The sequence below is a fragment of the Erithacus rubecula genome (genome assembly GCF_903797595.1).
Source record: "Erithacus rubecula genome assembly, chromosome: 12".
Classification (NCBI taxonomy): Eukaryota; Metazoa; Chordata; class Aves; order Passeriformes; family Muscicapidae; genus Erithacus; species Erithacus rubecula.
Genome location: NC_136664.1, coordinates 295,415 through 315,302, shown reverse-complemented (window position 1 = coordinate 315,302; position 19,888 = coordinate 295,415). Strand labels below are relative to the sequence as shown.

Sequence of the window (19,888 nt, the reverse complement as noted above, 5' to 3'; positions counted from 1 at the left end):
TCTTCTGTGCCGTATAATTCATATCGATTCGGCTGTGAGCATGTTCTGTTAAAAAGACTCTCTTTCCTAAGCAAACTTTCAATTATATTGAATTGTCACAGCAAAAAAGGGTTTTTTCTCAGCATGGGGGAGGGGGTTCTCAGGCAGACACTGCTGGCCAGGCTGGGAATACACCTGCACACGCAGAGGTGTGCACACACACACACACACACACACACACAGAAATACACACAGACACACAGACAGACACACAGACACACACAGAGACACACACAGACTCACAGACAGACACACAGACACACACACACACACAGAGAAATACACACAGACTCACAGACAGAAATACACACAGAGACAGAGAAATACACACAGACACACACAGACAGACACACACAGACACAGACACACACAGACAGACACACAGAAATACACACACAAACACACACACAGAGAAATACACACAGACACACAGACAGACACACACACAGACACACACACAGACACACACACAGACACACAGACACACAGAAGTACGCACACACACACAGACACACAGAGACTCACAGACAGACACACAGAAACACAGAAATACACACACAGAGAAATACACACAGACTCACAGACAGAAATACACACAGAGACACAGAGAAATACACACAGACACACAGAAATACACACACAAACACACACACAGAGAAATACACACAGACACACAGACAGACACACACAGACACACACAGACAGACACAAAGAAACACAGAAATACAGACAGACACACACACACATACAGAAATACACACAGACACACACACAGAGACACAGAAATACACACACACACACAGACACAGACACACAGCAAGGGAAGAGCACCTCGGCACTCGGGACGATAAAAGCAGCAGAGCCGTGGTGTGCCAGCCCAGCCTGCTGTGTTAGAGCACAGCTCTGTCCCCATTCCCTGCCAGGACCCGAGGCCACCCCGATACCCAGCCCCGAGCCTGCCATCCCCACAGCACAGGGAAAAGGCTGCTCCCCCACACACTGTCCTCTACCAGAGAGGCCTTATCAAGGATTTCTGTCCTTTTTTTTTTTTTAATAATGAGGCAAAGATAAAAATTCTGTATTTTCATTACTACCCATTTTCACAGCCCGCTGAACAAAAACACAAAGCGCTTCTCCTGCTGCCCCTTGCTCCCCAGCCCTGCCTCTTTCTCCCATGGAGTTCAATTAAAGAAAGGCGAAAATTGAAGCTGTTTTACGCAAGGCGATTGCAACATGCATATTTGATTTTTATGATGGATCTAAATTGCTGAATAAGGCCGTGGAACAAAGGGAGACTGCGGCTTCCTGCCCATCACAGGCAGGCAGGCACTGCAGAACAAAAGCGGCAGCCATTAGGAGCTCAGCGGGGAGATACATTATATAAATGACTTTGTTTCGCTGCCCCTTCCCCGTGGGGGCTCGGACGGGGCCGGGGCTGCTGAACCCGCCCCGGGAGCTGCGGCCGGGGGGAGCCGGGCACGGGGACGGGGCTGGGCACAGCCCGGCCCCACAATGAGCAAAGCGGATCCCACTGACCCCACTGACCCCTCTGACCCACTGACCCACTGACCCACTGACCCACTGACTGTGGACAGGGGAGCTGAGCCCGGCTCTCTGCCCACAGGGCTCACTCTGCGTGTAGGAAAGGTGTTTGCTGGCCGTGCTTCAGGCAGATCTGCAGTTCTTCAGTCTGGAGCAGGTGTTTGACAGGGGCAGAGTCTGGTTAGGATCAGCCGGGGCTTCCCCGGCTCCTCGAGGCGGCACAAGGCAGGGCTGGGCTGTGCTGCAGGGGTGGACCTGTCCTGGCCTGAGCTGCCTGGGCGGGCTGGGACAGCCCTCCCTGCGTGCCCGAGTGAGGAGCGCTGCCCAGATGTGTCCCGGCGCAGCCCAGCTGTGCACAGCTGCAACGCCGCAGCCACAGCGGGCTCGTGGCCGCTGCTGCCGCCTGTGCCGCCGCCGGGTGCCCTGCAGGGGTCCCAGCAGGGGCCAGCCGTGTGACAGCGCTCCGTGGGACACGCGGGGACACAGCTGTGAGCCGGGGTGCGCAGCCCGTCACCCGGCGTGTCACCGGGGCAGCGCTGCAGCTGCCGGAGCTCGCCCCCTCCTGCTGCAGCGGCGACAGACCTGCAGAAAAACACCCGCCCGGCCGAACGGGCTTGGCGTCCTTTCCTTTGCATCCCCCGCTCCTCTGCCCAGCATCTCCCCCTCTGCGCCGCGCCGTGAACTGCATCCTCCACCCATCCCGGCCGAACGATCGCCCCAAAACCTTCCCTGTGCTCCGGGGGGCAGCAGGCAGGCACTGAGAGCCACCCCAGCCCCCTGTGCACCCCAGCCCTGTGTGCACCCACCACAGCCCCTGTGCACCCACCCCAGCCCCCTGTGCACCCACCCCAGCCCCCTGTGCACCCACCCCAGCCCTGTGTGCACCCACCACAGCCCCCTGTGCACCCACCCCAGCCCCCTGTGCACCCACCACAGCCCTGTGTGCACCCCAGCCCTGTGTGCACCCACCACAGCCCCCTGTGCACCCACCACAGCCCCCTGTGCACCCACCCCAGCCCTGTGTGCACCCCAGCCCTGTGTGCACCCACCACAGCCCCCTGTGCACCCACCCCAGCCCTGTGTGCACCCACCCCAGCCCCCTGTGCACCCACCACAGCCCCCTGTGCACCCACCACAGCCCTGTGTGCACCCCAGCCCTGTGTGCACCCACCACAGCCCCCTGTGCACCCACCCCAGCCCCCTGTGCACCCACCACAGCCCCCTGTGCACCCACCCCAGCCCTGTGTGCACCCCAGCCCTGTGTGCACCCACCACAGCCTGTGTGCACCCACCACGGCCCTGTGTGCACCCACCACAGCCCCCTGTGCACCCACCTCAAGACCCCTCACCACCAGCTGCCCCCAGTAAAGCAGCTGGAGCTCACTGTGCCAAGATTTTGCTCGACAGCCTCGGCAGGACTCACAGCAGGGGAACAGCACCTGGAGATGTCCCAGGTGCAATCCTGTGCTGGCTTGGGAGGAGGTGGGAACCAGACAGGTGCAGCTGCAGGAAGAGGCTGGGAAAAGCTGGGAGCGGCCCAAGAGCTGACAAGGATGTGTTCAGCTCTTTGAAGTTTGATTTCCATGACCTTTCTGCTGCTGGTTACCACTCCCCTGGTGCCACTCCCAGCACTGACTGGGGCAGGTTGTGTTTTCCCTGCTAGGGAGCTAAACTGAGATGCTGTGTGTAAGAAATGGGAAGTGACAAGATATGACCGAAGCATTGGAAATCAATCCAAACTAAATGTGCTTCTTAACTATAAGTGAACAGTTGAAAACAATCCTCTATTATAGCCATGGAGATAAATACTCTGTTTTTATTAGGAAAAAATTGCTTTGGACTGAATAAAGTCGTTTGATTAACAAGTCAAAGCAGATGGTTTATTGATGTTTCAAAAAGGAGTTTACAAGGTCTAGTGAAAAAAGAGCCCCAGCTCTGAATTAACAAATTACCCGGGTATGTGGGACATTGACAGTTCACTGCTAATAGATTTATGGGCTGCTGCTGGGTGTTTTGTCCCCATTTGGTTTATTATGATAAAATATTGGGGCAGGGGTAACCTATAGCCTCCCCGCAATATACTGTATCGACCCCTGACCCTGGGAGCCTGACAGCAAACCTATAGATTAGATTCTTAATTTGTCTTAATCTAACAGGATCGGTCTCTGTGCAGTAATTATTTTCCAAAGGCAATGGTGTGGTGTGTGTGAGCACTGCAGGTGAATTTGTCACTGGCACTGGACACCCAGTTCAGCTGCTGAGGAGTGCAGAGATCACAGCAGCAATGAGGCAGGAGCATCAGGCATGGCACAGGACATGACCTTGGGAAATAACAAAACTCCAGGTGCTGTAAATCACCCCATAAACAAATCAACAGGAAGGCCCTGGCAGCATCTGGAAATACCCAATGATCATGGCTGGCAATGTGGGGACTTGAAGATATGGGGCCATGGAGCTGAGCCTTTTCATAGAAACATCATTAAACTTATGTTCTGACATAGAAGACAGACTTGCTGCCCACTACAAGGGCAAAATGTGTGCCCAAACTCAGCTGCAGTTGAAAATGCCAGAAATGCAGAGGACAATAAAAAGACCCCTTTTTTTTGTTATATTAATGACAAAAAAACCCAGTGTAGAAATAACATTCCCCTGTTCCCAAAAACTGCTCAGGGAGCCCTGGGGCAGCTGCTCCGGAGCATGGGGCTGTGTTCATCCCAGGGACTGTGCTCATCCCCCCCGGGCTCTGCTCATCCCCCAAGGGCTCTGCTCATCCCCCAAGGGCTCTGCTCATCCCCCATGGCTCTGCTCATCCCCCATGGCTCTGTCCTTTCCCCCATGGCTCTGTCCATCCCCCCGGGCTCTGCTCATCCCCCATGGCTCTGCTCATCCCCCAAGGGCTCTGTCCTTTCCCCCATGGCTCTGTTCATCCCATGGCTCTGCTCATCCCCCCGGGCTCTGTCCATCCCCCATGGCTCTGCTCATCCCCCCGGGCTCTGCTCATCCCCCAAGGGCTCTGTCCATCCCCCAAGGGCTCTGTCCATCCCCCAAGGGCTCTGTCCATCCCCCATGGCTCTGCTCATCCCCCCGGGCTCTGTCCATCCCCCCGGGCTCTGTCCATCCCCCAAGGGCTCTGCTCATCCCCCCGGGCTCTGTCCATCCCCCAAGGGCTCTGCTCATCCCCCCGGGCTCTGTCCATCCCCCTGGGCTCTGCTCATCCCCGCCCCCAGGGTCTCGGCAGTGTCTGCACACACCCGAGGATAAGCAGTGATGAATGGGGGACAAATGTGTTTTATTGCTTCCAGAGCACACAGGCGTTTTCTCTCTCTTTTATAGGGGCTGTTGGGCCACTGGAAATAGGAACTCATATGATTTGTTCTGAAGCCATTTCCCTTTCTCTTCTGTAATAGGATCTGCAGGAATCATTTAAACAGCTGGGGCAATTTAGTATCTTCTTTACCTTTCTCCCCACACTTCCTATGAGCTCACCAGAACCCTCCAGATGAACTAATCCTACTGTAAAATATTATTTACAGGCGTTATTCCCCTAATTAATTGTCTGCAGCCTTATTTTCCAGGTTCTGGATTAACTCTGAGACCAGTGACTATCCAGAGCTGCTGTTTGCTCCAGCGCTGTCTTTCTTTTGCTCTGTTTATCTTTTCTTTGTAGAAGAGTGGCTCCATTATATACAAGCTGTCCTGAGGCTCAGCAGATATTCCAGGGAATCACAGGACTGTATCTCATCTTCTCCAGTAATTAGTTACTCTCTCACATCTCAGAGGAATCACAGCAAACCTTCTTCCACATGCCATTGCTCCCTGTGAAGCAGAAGGAAATTGAAAGGATCACATTAATATTTTAATAGTTGACATTACAATTTTAATCTCACCCCAAATGCAGGAGCACTGGAGGGGGGACCTTCTCACTCTCTACAACTACCTGCTAGGAGGTTAGAGCCAGGAGGGGCCAATCTCTTCTCCCAGGGAACAAGTGATAGGATGAGAAGAAATATCCCCAAGTTTAGCCAGGGAAGGTTTGGTTGCATATTAGGGAAAATTTTTCATGGAAAGGGCTGGCACAGGTGCTGCCCAGGAAAGCTGTAAAATCACCTTCCCTGGAATTTTTTTTTTTTTAATGTGTATGTGGCACCTGGGGACATGATTTAGTGGTGAACACAATGGTGGTGCTTTGCTGAAGGCTGGGCTTTGTGATCTTTCAGGTATTTCCCAGCCCTAACAACTGTGTGATTCTGAGATTCTGAGCACAGGTGCCACAAACAGGCCCCACCTGTGAACCTCTAAAGGGGCTGCTCAGCTCCAGCACATCTGGGGCAGCCAAGGCCCAAGGAGAGCCCACAGGGGAGCAGCCTCCAGGTTTAACCCCTTCAGTGTCCACAGCAGCTACTGACTGTGCCAGCCCTGGGTGCCACCGTGCCTGGCTGCTGGGCTGGGCCAGGGGGATGGCTCTGGCAGCCCTGGAGCAGGATGGCTCATGTATAACAGCTCTGGCAGCCCTGGAGCAGGAATGGCTGGTTTGTAACAGCCCAGGAGCAGGATGGCTCATTTATATCAGCCCAGTAGCAGGGATGGCTCATGTATAACAGCCCAGGAGCAGGATGGGTCATTTATATCAGCCCTGGAGCAGGGATGGCTTGTGTATAACAGCCCAGGAGCAGGATGGCTGGTTTGTAACAGCCCAGGAGCAGGATGGCTCGTGTATAACAGCCCAGGAGCAGGATGGCTGGTTTGTAACAGCCCTGGAGCAGGGCTGCTCTGCTGCTCTTGGAGGGATCAGGTTTAGGGAGGGCTCCCAGCACATGCTCAGGGTACAGCCCTGGGATTGTGCCTCCCCCTGGGCAGGCAGAGTGCTGGTGGGCAGCGTTGGTGTGTCCTTGCTGGGCTGCCTGAGGCCAGAGAGCTGCCCTGCAGTGCAGGATGTGCTGGCAGTGAGGTCAGAGCTGCCCTGCAGTGCAGGACACGGTGACAGTGAGGTCAGAGCTGCTCTGCAGTGCAGGATTGCAGGTGGCAGTGAGGTCAGAGCTGCCCTGCAGTGCAGGACACAGTGGCAGTGAGGTCAGAGCTGCTCTGCAGTGCAGGACACAGTGACAGTGAGGTCAGAGCTGCCCTGCAGTGCAGGATGTGCTGGCAGTGAGGTCAGAGCTGCTCTGCAGTGCAGGATGTGCTGGCAGTGAGGTCAGAGCTGCCCTGCAGTGCAGGATTGCAGGTGGCAGTGAGGTCAGAGCTGCCCTGCAGTGCAGGACACGGTGACAGTGAGGTCAGAGCTGCTCTGCAGTGAGGGATTGCAGTACCTGTGAAGGGACACGGTGGCACTGGAGCTGCCCCTCCTGGTGTCCCTCCCTGGTGGCCATGGGTCTGTGCTGCTGGCAGCTCTCTGTGCCACCCCAGGGCTGCTCCAGAGGAGCCCCTGGCAGGCTGCTGGGGGAGCAGTCCCTGCTGACAATGTGCTGGATGACCCTCTCAGGAAAGATGGTCTTTATGTCTTGTTCTGGCATCCTGCCACCTCTCCTGGCTGGGTGTATTTTTTAACACTGCCAAGACAGCGGGTTTAGGAGGATGGGACAGGAATGCTTCCCTCAACTCACTAACTGCAGCAAATCACTTACTAGGGAGCAATTTCAGTTTCAGGCCCTGGCTCCATTCCAATCTAGGATGGGTCTTTTAGTCTGTTAGCCACAATAAAATAAACCCAGAGTTGGCCTCTAAAAGTTCCCTCACACGGTCACTGGGCTCTGACCCTCACAAAACTCTGGCTTTCTTGCCGTTTCCCTGGATTTCACAAATTTAAATGGTATCTTGTTTTGGAAAAAGAATTTAGAACTTGACTTCCATTCCCAACACCACCCCACAGTTACCCCATTCATGCCATCTGGTATTTGATCAATATACTTGGCTGCAGGAGCATTTTACATTTGAGCTCTGTTACATTTTTCATGTGATGGTCCATTGCACCTGGGGCTTGGCCTTATGCTGAGCTAGACAAAAACAAATTAGAAGTTTCTTCTGTAGTATGCACTGCCTTGTTATTTCTGTAGCATCTCACATGCCCGAGGCGAGCAGGATTAGTGGAGGATTACTGTGCATGCGCGCATAGCTTAGAAAGCTGCTTTGATTACAAAGCCCAAAAAAAGGATATTAAATTTTTATTACAAAAATATTTGGTTTGCTTCGTTCCTCTTCTAACGGCAGCCAGAGTTGCAGGCATTCCCTCGCTCTGGGTCGCACTCCAGTTGGAGCAGGGGGAGGCAGTGAATTTCTGGGCTGTTTTGCTGGCAGGGTCCCAGCCTGAAGCTTTGCCAGCCGGGCACGGCGAGCAGGGGCTGCCCACAGGGAGACGGATCTTTGTTATTTACATCACCACCGTTTCACCAAGCTCCATCCCCTTCCTGCTTTTCCACCAAGTGTTGGAACAGCTGGGCAGCTCCTTGCTCCTATGATTTATCATTTGTCTGTGCATTTTTTAATTTTTTTGCCTACAGCAATTTGGTTTCTATACGGTCGCATAAACAAATGTCTGAGGCGTGAGAAGCTTGGCTTATGCGTGACCTGTGCTAATGGCACCTTTTTTACCGCCCATCCATTCCCAAACTGGCTGCTTCCCTTACAGGGGAAAACCAGCTCCAGCATCTCCTGGGTTTAGAGACTTCCCCTGTCTCGAATCAGATCCGTGTGTGGCTCAGAGGCACCAACTCCTCCATCGGCTTAAACATCAGGGTCCAGTGGCGGCGTGGGGCCAGGGCAGCGCTGCCAGAGCCCGACGGGACGGGACAGAGCAGGACGGGATGGGGTGGGATAATGGGGTGGGATAATGGGGTGGGATGGGACGGGATGGGACGGGACGGGACGGGACGGGACGGGACAGGATTGCCGCGGGGCACGTCCCCATGGCAACGCCCCGCCCCGGCGCCGCGCGAGCGCCCCGCCCCTTTCACGCTGTCCAATCGGCGCCCAGGAGGGGCTGGAGGCCGAGCTTCTATTGGACATTGCTTGCGTCAATCAACGCCCGTGAGGCCCCGCGGGCTCGCGAGGCCTCCCGCGTGCGCAGCGGCACCGCCCCCGCCCTCGGCGGGCGTTGATTGGTGGCCGTGGGGGCGGGGCTGAGCCGCCCCCGCCTCGGGATTGGAGCAGAGCCCTGTCAGTCAGGGGCGGGGCGGGGCTGGCGGGCCGTTCGAACGGCGCTGCCGCTGCTGGCGGGGCCTGGGGCGGGCAGGGCTCCCGTGTTCTGTCCCGGGTTCTGTCCCGGGTTCTGTCCCGTGTTCTGTCCCGTGTCCCCGCCGCGTCCCCGCCGCGTCCCCGGGCAGCGCTGGCGGAGCAGCTCCCGCCGGCCTCCCCCGCTCCAGAGGGCCCGGGCAGGCAGGCAGCGCTCGGCTCCGTGCCGCTGGGCCGCGCGGAGGAGCAGGTCAGTCGGTGCGCGGGGCTGCGCAGCCCCTGGGCTCGGGAGGCGCGCTGGGGCCGGGCTGGGATGAGACACGCGGCTGCAAAACTGTCTCCGGGCAGGTTGTGCTGCAGAGCCTTTGGGAAGCATCACCTGGTCTGGTGCCCTGCTGGACAGTGGCATGCGTGTCTCTAGTTTCTGAGAAACTATGCTAAACCTGCTAATAAAAGCCTTCGCGGGCGGAGGTTTAAAGTGAAACACTGAGCTGGAGTGCTCAGGGAGTCGGGTTCCTGCTTGTGTTGGTCCTGTTTGACCCCCTTAATTTAAGACCTTAGTTTATTTCCACACCACTGATGAGATGAAGAAATAGAAAGTTGCTTTTATTGAATCAAGCTGTAGAGGAGTAGGGGGGAAACACTGGAACAGCTTTTTTATGCTACCACAATGTTTATTGCACAGAATGTAGTTTATGTCACAAAACATTAACTGCTATTGCAAAATGCAGGATAACCTAGAAAATCACCTGTGTATTTAAAAAAATCCCGAGTTATGCTTGACTACTACTCTTGACTACAGCAACCATGAAGGAGCAGCTCTGAACTCTTCTGGTATGTGACAGTGAGAAATCCCTCCCTGGTAACTATGAAATTCTGACTCTGGCCAGGTTTTGGTCTGGGCTGTTAGCTGAATCATGTGGCACTGTCCTGGTTTTTGGAGGGTGACCTCCAAAAATATATGTTTAATATATTAATGAATGCTGGGAAGATGTAAGCATCATTGGCTTTGTGGTTTTCTGGCTGAGACAATGACATCTTCTGGAGCATAAATTCTCCTGTTTGGGTTGAATTTGTGTATACTTATAAAAATTGCCCTGAAGAAAAATATTAACTTTAATTTTTAAATTTTAGATAGAACTGAGAAAACTTACAGCAACATCTCATAACTGGAAGTCAGAGGCACAAAGCTGCTTCTGAGCATGTAAGAGACATAAGCAGCCTCTCAAACTTTTCTTAACTGAAGTTAATTTCACTCCAGATTTTGATTTTAGAACCTCATTTTTTTTGTCTCTTTTTTTCTAGTTAGTTTTTCTGTCTTTGATTTGCAGTTTTACCTCGTGTTCTATTGGGAATTGTTTTTTTCATTTGTTTATACTGATGGCTTTACACTTCCAGAAGCAGCTGAGATCTTGCTTGATATCCAGAAGTATTTCAGAAAGCAAACTCCAGTTCTTTTGCTGCTGCCATTGCTCAGTTAACAGTGAGGATCAAATCCCATAAATATTCTCTTGTCCTTGGCAGGAAAAGCCTCGCAGGTGGGTTGATGGAAATCATTCCCATTTCTGTTGATATTTGTGACTAAAATCAGGCTGTAAAGTGCTGAGTGCATACAGAAAGCCCATGCTGGTCTTCCATTCAAGCAGAGCAAATGCAATCACCAGTGCTCTCACCCTTTGAAGGCCTGGAGCACTTAAAAAGAGCTGGATGATTTGTAGATGGATTCTGCCCCAGACTTCAGTGTTAGGAAAGGGCAAGTGGTACTTCATCCCACTTCTGAAAATCAAACCCATTTTGTTCAATTCAACCCCCTCCAACTCCTCAGTCAATCCTGTCTTGGGGTATGTGATCACTGGTGAGGAAAAGAAAGAGCCAGAATAGACCCTGGTGATAAAATCCCACTTTGGAAAGACAGAATATTTGTTGTGTTTATGTGAGGCATATTTGGGGGAAAATACAGTGGTGAGAAGTTTGACTTAATTTTTTGAGGCCACTTCTGTTGTGGGTGTTTGGGTGCAGCAGAGAATGGAAGGAACTCTGCCTCATGAGAGGCTTCAAAGCCAGTGGCTGTCTCTTGGCCAGTGTTGCTGATTTTCCAGTAAGCTCTGTGCTGCACGGAGGTGTAGAACCCTAATGGTTTGTTGTATGCCATTAAAAGGTATTGTACACTCATAAAAGAATGACATTTTGATCAATGCTGTTAAAAGAATTACTGTCTTGACACAGAAAAGCTTTCCTGCTGCAAGTTTAAAAATATGCCTTTAAAAGCTTTTTATTGAATACCTTTGCATCCCTCAGAAATGTGCTATTTTGGCACAGGGCTGCTCTGAAGTGACTCCACATTGTAACCTGAATGCAAGACCTCGTGTTTACCATCAGCAGGGTGTGAGGTGAGGCAGGTGTGTTCACTTACCTACTGTCATGGGGACAAAGGAAAAGCACCTAGAGCTGCTTGTATGCAGGCTAAAAATACCACCCCTCATTTTTAGAGTCCCAAATCACTTGAAAGCTATTTGTTTGTTTTGACATTAATTCCTCTCTGTCCCTCCAGCTTTCTTTTGAGTTTCCCTTTGGACTTTGAAGCTATGCATTGATGCTGGAAGGAGGCAGGTGGCAGGTAGGGAAACTACAAATCTCTCCAGTGCAGCTGGGTCCTGGCTTATGGGCAGGTGGGCTCTGCTGGGAGAAACATGGCTTGAAGGTGTCTGAGGTGGTCCTGTGGTGTAATACTTGTCATGGCAGGAATCTCCCTCAGTGTGGCTAAAAGATCTTGTGTCAGAGCTGGTGACTGATCACAGCTGCTGGAGGAGGGCTGCAGCTGGGCAGAATCCCAGGACCCCAGGCAGGGAGCTGGGAGGCAGGGCTGGAATTCCTCTGCTCTGTCATGCTCTCACCTCTCCTCTGTATGTATGTTTGTTGAGCTTTTGTGTTTCAGGCTTTCAGTTGTTTAGCTGCATGTGATGTTCTAAATACAACTTTATGAAGGTGGAGGAATAAACTGAAAGAGCCAAGAATGGTGAGATGAGTTCTGCTGTAAAGAGATCCAGGATAAATTGTTCTCTAGGCTTTCTCTTCCTCTCCTTTCTATATATTCATGATGTTCTGGGTGCAGTTGGCATGGGCCATGCCCTGTCATGGGGGTTGCAGAATGCTTTTTGAGAGGTTTTGTGACAGCTGAGTGAGGTCACAGCATTACCTGGCACTTCCATACCTCAGGTGGAAAAAGCTTTGACATGCAGCAGTGGGATTTAATTGCTGAAGAAAGCAAGATGTTTAGTTTCACCATGTTTGAGTAGCTCCCTTTAAGTTCATAAATATTAATGCTCTGCATATTCTGCAAAAACAAGGTATGAAAGGAAGAAGCAGAAGAGCTTGAATGCTTGTATTTCACATATGAGGATTTTGCTTGGAGAACTGTGAGTAGAATTGGCATATGTCTCACTTGTTTCCTGTCTTCAAAACCTGAGTTTTGTCCATTTTGACCTTCAAGGAAGTAATGAGATGCCCAAATACTTCCTTACTTCTGTTTCAATCAAACTTTTGGCAGCTTTCTAGGGGAGTGGTTGCTTTGGTTTTTTCAGTAGTGTGAGTTTATGTCACCAGCTGCTATCACCTGTTTTCTGAAGCCTCACTTGTGTAGTTTTAGCTTTGGAAGAAATATGAAAGCAAAATTACCTCCATGGCCCTATTTACCCACAGTATCTGCCTTGAAGCTTCCTACAAATGTTTTCTACAGTGGTCTTTCAGAGTTCCTGCTTTCAGGAGAGGCTGCCAGCCTGGAAGTGGGACTTGGGCATGTTTTCTTACATTTAGCTGTATTAAAAATTGTGATCTTTGCTCCACTCTTCATCTGGCAAACTAAATTGCTTTCTACCACTGATCCTTGTTTTCATCACTCTAATCTGTAAATTTGTTCAGTAATCATCTTGTGCTTGTTTTTCAGAGCATAGACAATACTGCTGCATAACATAGGGTCAAGCTCTTGAGGGTGGGATAAAAGAAACTGTTCTCTTTTGTGTTGGTATTTAATTGCTATAAGCTGGAAACATTTATTTAGTATTTGGCCTTATCTGCAATTACATTCTGAGGCCTATCAGTCTCTAGCCCACTTGATGTGTCATGTTGATTTTGATTTTCTTAATCAAATGTCATTTTGCATCAAGTCAACTGCCATACAAAACCTGCCATATCCGTGCTATTAATTAGCAATAAGCATTTAATTAAAAACCATGCTAGTGTAAGAATATATTTTCTGAAAATTCATGTCACTAATGCTATATTACTCTCTCCATTTTTTTTTTCTAGACAGAGTCTTGTATTGGCCATTCTGTTGCTTTGCCAGCAGTGTCATATATACAAGATTGTAGCTACTCACATCACCAAATCTGGAAAACAAAAGAAACACAACATTGACCTAACAAAACCACCCCCCCTCTCTGTCCTCTTGAATAGCCTGTTTTCCAAAGAATACAAAAAATTGACATTAATAGTCCAAACAGCTCCTCAGACAATCTTTCTTCTGATCACCATGGAAATTGAAACCTAGATCTTAACTCTTCCCCATTTGACCTACTTCAGGCCACTCACTCGAGATATAACTGTCCTAGCAGAGTCATCTCTCTTCCTGTGGGACTGCAGGAATCCTTTTTAGAGGTTCCTGGAGCTCCCTTGCTTAACCAGCCACAGCAGCAGCACTAGAGGTGATTGTGACTTGTCACTGCTTTGGGCAGCTGGGGTTAAATGGATGTGGGACAGAAGCTGACAGGCTAAATCTCTTTCTGGTATTATTTCAGGTGAATGACATGGCTTTGGTTTGGAATTGATTAAAAATTGGTTTAAATCCTTGCTGCTGTGAAATAGAGAAATTCAAGAAACTTTTACAAGTGACCCCAAATCTATAGAAATGGATTCTGCTAGTGCAGTGTTGTCACCAAGCCATCAACACAGATGCCAGTTGTGTGATGTGATCGTGGAGTTCCTGAATGTTGGATGGGTGGAGTTGCTGTGAGAGCTGGTGGGAGCAGATCTTTGGGCAGCAGAGACAGGGAATCCACTTTTTCATATAATGACCTTGCAAATCAGACCTCTGTGTTGTCTCATGTTTTTGGCTGACTTCCTGTGGCATGTGCATCAGTCAGGTCAGTTTGCTCACTAGATGTGCATAGACAAGTATGAGGATTATGAAATGAGAGCAATAACAGAACAGTGTGTATTACAGTGAGAGGAATAAAGGGAAGCATAGAGGAAAGTGGTGCCCTTTTGTGGAATATTTATGAAAAATTGATAACTGGAAAATAAGATGGGTGATTGATACTTGTGGAATATCTTGGAAATAAACAGATCAATAAAATCAGTAAGATGAGACCAGGAAGGTGTGTTTTGATGCTTGCTGGAGTTGTGAGAAACACTTTTGTATTTGTGAAAAGGGCATATTCTGAATCCTGGAGATCATTGTACTGAAGTTGTGGGGAGTACATCAGCTGGTAGTTCAAAGTGAGGTTTGTTTTTCAGTCTGGATCTTGAGTTGCAGTGTATTTCCTTGTTGTGGGTCTCGCTCAAGGAACAGTGTGCACAGAGCTGAGGGATTAACTCATGTACTGGAAAGAGCTGTGGCCTGTTCTGCTCTCCTCGTGTTTTTAGCAGGGCAGGTTGCAGGATGTTTTCTTTGTTGCTGTGGTGTTTGGGCCACAGGGATTTCAAATCTTTCAGAGAAAAAAAGATAGCTTCAAATTCAGCTCTGAGTCTGATATTTGTTTTATTAGTGGAAATCTTTGTCTCATGTGTTTTCCCAGTTCTAGATAACCTTTTCTTGTAATCTAAGAAATTAATTTCTTTGTTGGACTCATTGCAAGTAAACTTGATAGCAGGATTGCTGTTATTGAGGCAGCTTACACAGTGATTTGCTAAGTACAGCCTCTTCATATAATGTGAAGCAGAAGTCGATTTATTGACCACCACTGGGATTTCAGGAACTGTTGAACTACCTGGTTTTTATCTTTCTCTCATAAAATTTGCTATTAAATGTCTTTTTTTCTGTTACCCTCTTGAAAAGGGTTCTCTTTGAAATGCAGTTGTACAAGAGTAGCAATCCTACTTGTTTCTGTACTTGTAGAAAGTTTTCATAAAATACTTTCCTGTGCCAGAGGACCCTTGGCATTTCTCAGCTGTGAGCACTGGCTCTGTGGCTGTGGTGCCAGCCCTTGGCACAGAGCAGATCCCAGGGAGAGCAAACACTGCAGAGACCAGCTCTGCCCTTGCTGCACTGCATGTCCTCTGCCAAATATTATCTGCTGCTCCTCTGCAATGCTAAGGAATTGATAAATATATCACGTGATTAGTTTGTGCTGTTTGCTGTTTATTCACAACAGCTTTTTACTTCTTTCTGCAAGCTCTTCTCTAAGGTGTACCTTAGGAAGGAAAACTCTTGTCTCTGGTAATCTGTAAAAACAGTTTTAAAATAGAATCCTAGTGAACTGTACAAGTGGATTATTGATTCTTGGGGATGCAGAGAGAATGCTTTCTGTGAAGTCTCTTCATTGCTTCAGAGTCTTTAGCAGTGTCTGGAGGCTTTGGGGGTGATGTTTTTTGATTAACACACAGTAATGGAGAAATCATCTCTAATCTGGGTTTCTGACAGCTCTTCCCAGGCACTGCAGCAGACAGGATGCCAGAGCTGGGGTGCTTGGGGTGGAACTTGGGCGTTTACAGGCTGTGGTCTGTGGTGCTAAGGAGTGAAGATCCTGGAGTGTTCCTGCTCCATGGGATGGAGCCCTGCTGTGCTCAGTGTGACCAGAGCAGGACCCTGCTGGGCACTGGCACTGCTGCTCTCTGCCACAGAGCTGCTCCAGGCACTGCAAGGGAGAGAAGGGCTATTGGAGTGCCTGAGGTTATTTCAGCAGCTGGAGGGGATGGCATGGCTGAGCCCTGATGCTGTGTGCACAGATGCAACATCTGCCAGCCTCAGGCCTGCCTGGCCAGCAGCTGCCCAGAGAGGAACCTGAGCCCAAAATGGTGAGCAAGAAAGGATCTGCTGTACATCCTTGGTTCAGACACCACCATGCAGCTTCTTCACTCTGCCTTTAATTAAACTTGGGTTTTCTGTTGTTGTAGCTGGAAGCAGCGTGCTGACACAACTCATTCTTGTATCAAACAGATTAAAATGTCAATGTTTTAATGTTCTCATCTGTGGGAAAAAGAAAATAGATGGGTGTTTCATTTATAACTTAAAAAGATGCTGTGGGAAAGGTTTACTTGTGCAAGATGGAAAATAACAACTAAAGGTACAGAGCTCCATTTAATATTAAGAGTCTTTAAAAGGCCGAAAATAGTGAAAGGATGAAATCTCTTCAGGAAATAGGCTATACTGGGGCATGGCAGTTTAAAGCAATTATAAATTTACTGTATTTTTAATTATTCACTCTGTTTTCTTTGCATTTGTGGCATGGTGTGCACACATCCTGATGAGCTCATGTACCAAGCCAGCACACTGTGTGAGAAAGAAAAGAATTCAGGTATCTGAAAAGAATGATCAGCAGTCAGTGTTGTCCTCCATGCTAGGGGACTTCCTTCTGGGAGAAGGGAGCTGTATTTTCTAGGAAGAAGCGTAATATTATATTTTGTGACCAATTCCATTCCTGTTTTCTGCAGGTTTGCTCCCTGGGCAGTTTGAGGAGTGACAGTGGCACTGGTTTGGAGCTGTTGGCTGCAGTGCAGGCAGGCTCTGGGCTAGCAGGGGGTGCTGCCAGGGCTCCAGCCAGCAGCTGGAATTGCCTGCTTGGGATTAACGTGGCTCTTCCTCAGAAAGTGCCTCCCAGACCTTACTTAGAGATTTGCTTGATTTAGGCTGTTACCATCTGTGGAATCTCTGTTTCTGGGGCAGCCACCTCTCCCTTGCACATCCATTACCATGCTCACCAATGCCCTTTTGGGTTATGCTCTTCCTGGACTGGGGGGATGAATTGATCCCATTTTAAAGAAGGGAAACAGAAAGAGCTCCCACTGAACACTGACGCTGGAAGAAGAGTACTGGGTGTCTTTTCATTTTACTTTCTTGGTCTCTCTCATTTATCTCGGCCCATCTCCTACAGCCTGGTTGCTGGGGGATCAATTTGTTGGCAGGGGTTATTCCAACAGCAGCAGAATGCATGTTCTTACTGTTCTGCTTGGAGCTGGGTGCTGGAGCCAACACAAACAGCCCTGCTGTGGGAACCAGCGCTGGGTGTTTGAGTCAGGCTGTTCTTGGTGGTCTGTCCTTCCTGCAGTAAAAATGTCAGCAGTTTCTTTTCCCATAGTGTTCATTTATGTTCCTGTTGTTTAGTGTTTATACAATCACTCTGCCTGTGGACAGTTCAAATAAATTTTTTGAATAGATTCTGTGGTTTTCTTCACTTTCAGCTCTTGGTTTCTCTAAGTTTTGGGGGTTTTCCACTCTATGGTTTAATTTTTTTTTTCCCATTGTCAAAGGAAATGTGGCATTTTGTGTTTAGTGTTGGTTTTTTATGGTTTGTTTTTTCCCCATGAAGTAAAACTTGACCGTGGGGGCACTTCTTAGGGCGTATAACAGCTCCAAGTGCAAGCAGAGTGCCTGAGAATGCCCCAGGGTTCTGGCTGCTGGCAGAGTTGGTGCTGCACCCTCAGCTCTTTACTGCCCTCAAGGACATGACACCACTGAAGCACTCGGGGTGTGCTTTGTAACACCCTTTCAAGCACTTAGGAACCAGCAGCATTCCTCGCTGGCTGTGCATGGTGCTCCAGTGCCAGTCCAGGATGCAGGATGCTTGTGGGAGCTGGATGGTTTGAAGCTTTCTGCAATTCTTCCTGTTACCCTCAGGGCATACTGAAAAATTACCTCTTTGTACAGTCTTTGGGATGTGGTGCAGTCCCTGATCAGACACTGCTCTATTAAATAAAAAGTATGATAAGCCTAAAAGCATTGAATTCAGTATTTTGAATCTCTAAAGGCCAATCCCAGTGTGGATCTATTTGGACTAATTTACTGAACTATTTAGTTTCTCCTCCTGCATAACAACCATTCCATCCCCAGCCATTACCAAGTCAGCTCTGCCTCTGCAGCTGCCAGGAATAACTTTACTTTGCATGGATAATTAACTGGATTGAGTAACAGCGAAAAAAAATTATTTCCACACAGTGGTAATAACAAATCTGTTACTACTTTTGGCTCTCCATGTTATTGCCATATTTGGGTATGTCTTAATGAGGAAGTGGCTTCCTTTGGCTGGGTTCAGATACCAGCAGGAGCTGCCTGCAGCACTGGGCTGGGCTGGTGAGAGAGGGCAGAGGGCCACTGGGGCAGGCAGGCATTCCTGCCACAGATCACTCTCTCATTTTGTTTTGGTGGGGTTTTTATTTTTGAGGGAGGTGTTTATTGTTATTTTTTTTCCCAGCAAGCAGCAAACTTCCAGTCTTTGTGACAAGACAAAACTTGGAATTTCTGTTCATGTAAGAATCAAATTTCGCTAAGATGGAAATCTTGCATACTTTCTTTTCCTGCGAGGATACTTGAAGCATCCCACTCTGTTTTCCAAAATGCATCAAAATATGGGGATGGGACCTGCGGAGCTCACCACAGGAATTCTGAGCACAATAACTTTCATATCTCATAACAGCTTCTCTGACACTCTCACCTTTTCTAGAGCCTTGTTGTCACCTCTGTCCCATGGTCTGGAGCCCTGCTGTCCCTCAGCCCCCAGGAGGGAAGCTGCTCTCAGCTGGGGGAGCAGTGGGTGCTGTGCCAAATCCCCACAGCACGAGTCCAGGCTGCACCTGGTGTGTGCCCTGCTGCTGTCTGGGGGGACAACCCCCCAGCTCCTGTCCTGCAGCCATGAGAGGGGTCACTGACCCAAGAGCACAAGGGGCAGCACAAGGGAAAGCTGAGGGCTTCTGGGGAGAAGAGGGCAAAGTAACTTGGTAGTAGAGAAAATTAAGGAAGGTGTTTGTTGGCTTATGCCCATTAACATTTCCTTCAGTCTTGCCTGTGCCCCACTATTTAATTCACTCTATGCCTAATCCATATCTGCTGTTCCTTTTCCATCATCCTCTCATCATGTCAGCCTCCTGCCTCTAACCACTGCCCTGTGCAGGCAGCTCCTGCAAAAAATAAAATGCAAAAGTGCTCAGCGAGGAGGAGGAGCAGCAATCCCACAGCTGCACTATCAAAGGCCAGCGCTTTACAGTGCACTGCTGAGATCCTGGCTGTGTCCCCAGCTGCACCCACGGCTCCCAAGGCTGCGAGGGGCCGTGCCCCAGTGCCACCAGTGTGGCAGCGGGCACCTCCTGTCTCACAGGACACAGTGGGGCACTGTCCCTGTCCCTCCTGTCTCGCAGTGGGCACACTGTCCCTGTCCCTGTCCCTCCTGTCTCACAGGACACAGTGGGGCACACTGTCCCTGTCCCTCCTGTCTCACAGGACACAGTGGGGCACACTGTCCCTGTCCCTCCTGTCTCACAGTGGGCACACTGTCCCTGTCCCTGTCCCTCCTGTCTCACAGGACACAGTGGGGCACTGTCCCTGTCCCTCCTGTCTCACAGTGGGCACACTGTCCCTGTCCCTGTCCCTCCTGTCTCGCAGTGGGCACACTGTCCCTGTCCCTGTCCCTCCTGTCTCACAGTGGGCACACTGTCCCTGTCCCTCCTGTCTCGCAGTGGGCACACTGTCCCTGTCCCTGTCCCTCCTGTCTCACAGTGGGGCACTGTCCCTGTCCCTCCTGTCTCGCAGTGGGCACACTGTCCCTGTCCTTGTCCCTCCTGTCTCACAGGACACAGTGGGGCACACTGTCCCTGTCCCTGTCCCTCCTGTCTCACAGTGGGCACACTGTCCCTGTCCCTGTCCCTCCTGTCTCGCAGTGGGCACACTGTCCCTGTCCTTGTCCCTCCTGTCTCACAGGACACAGTGGGGCACTGTCCCTGTCCCTCCTGTCTCACAGTGGGCACACTGTCCCTGTCCCTGTCCCTCCTGTCTCACAGTGGGCACACTGTCCCTGTCCCTGTCCCTCCTGTCTCACAGTGGGCACACTGTCCCTGTCCCTGTCCCTCCTGTCTCACAGTGGGCACACTGTCCTGTCCCTCCTGTCTCACAGGGGGCACACTGTCCCTGTCCCTGTCCCTCCTGTCTCACAGTGGGCAC

The 19,888-nt window shown here is 50.2% G+C and overlaps 1 protein-coding gene across 14 annotated transcripts in view; it reads left to right on the top strand.

Annotated features, from left to right (window-relative positions):
• Positions 1-9,877: 9,877 nt before the first annotated feature.
• The window catches only part of LOC306806770 (uncharacterized protein), a 66,782-nt gene continuing 56,771 nt past the window's right edge, over positions 9,878-19,888 (top strand). For 4 of the 14 annotated variants that reach the window (XR_013775554.1, XR_013775559.1, XR_013775561.1 and 1 more), the window contains exons 1-2: positions 9,878-9,949; positions 11,297-11,362. Coding sequence is in view for 3 of the 14 variants with exons in the window: in XM_079315820.1 (XP_079171946.1) it covers positions 11,339-11,362 (24 nt within the window). In the remaining 11 variants the exon portion in view is untranslated. Of the gene's footprint in view, positions 9,950-10,143; positions 10,284-11,043; positions 11,145-11,296; positions 11,363-16,392; positions 17,114-19,888 lie in introns of those variants that run through there. The other 10 variants (XM_079315820.1, XM_079315819.1, XM_079315818.1 and 7 more) reach the window with 6 other exon arrangements.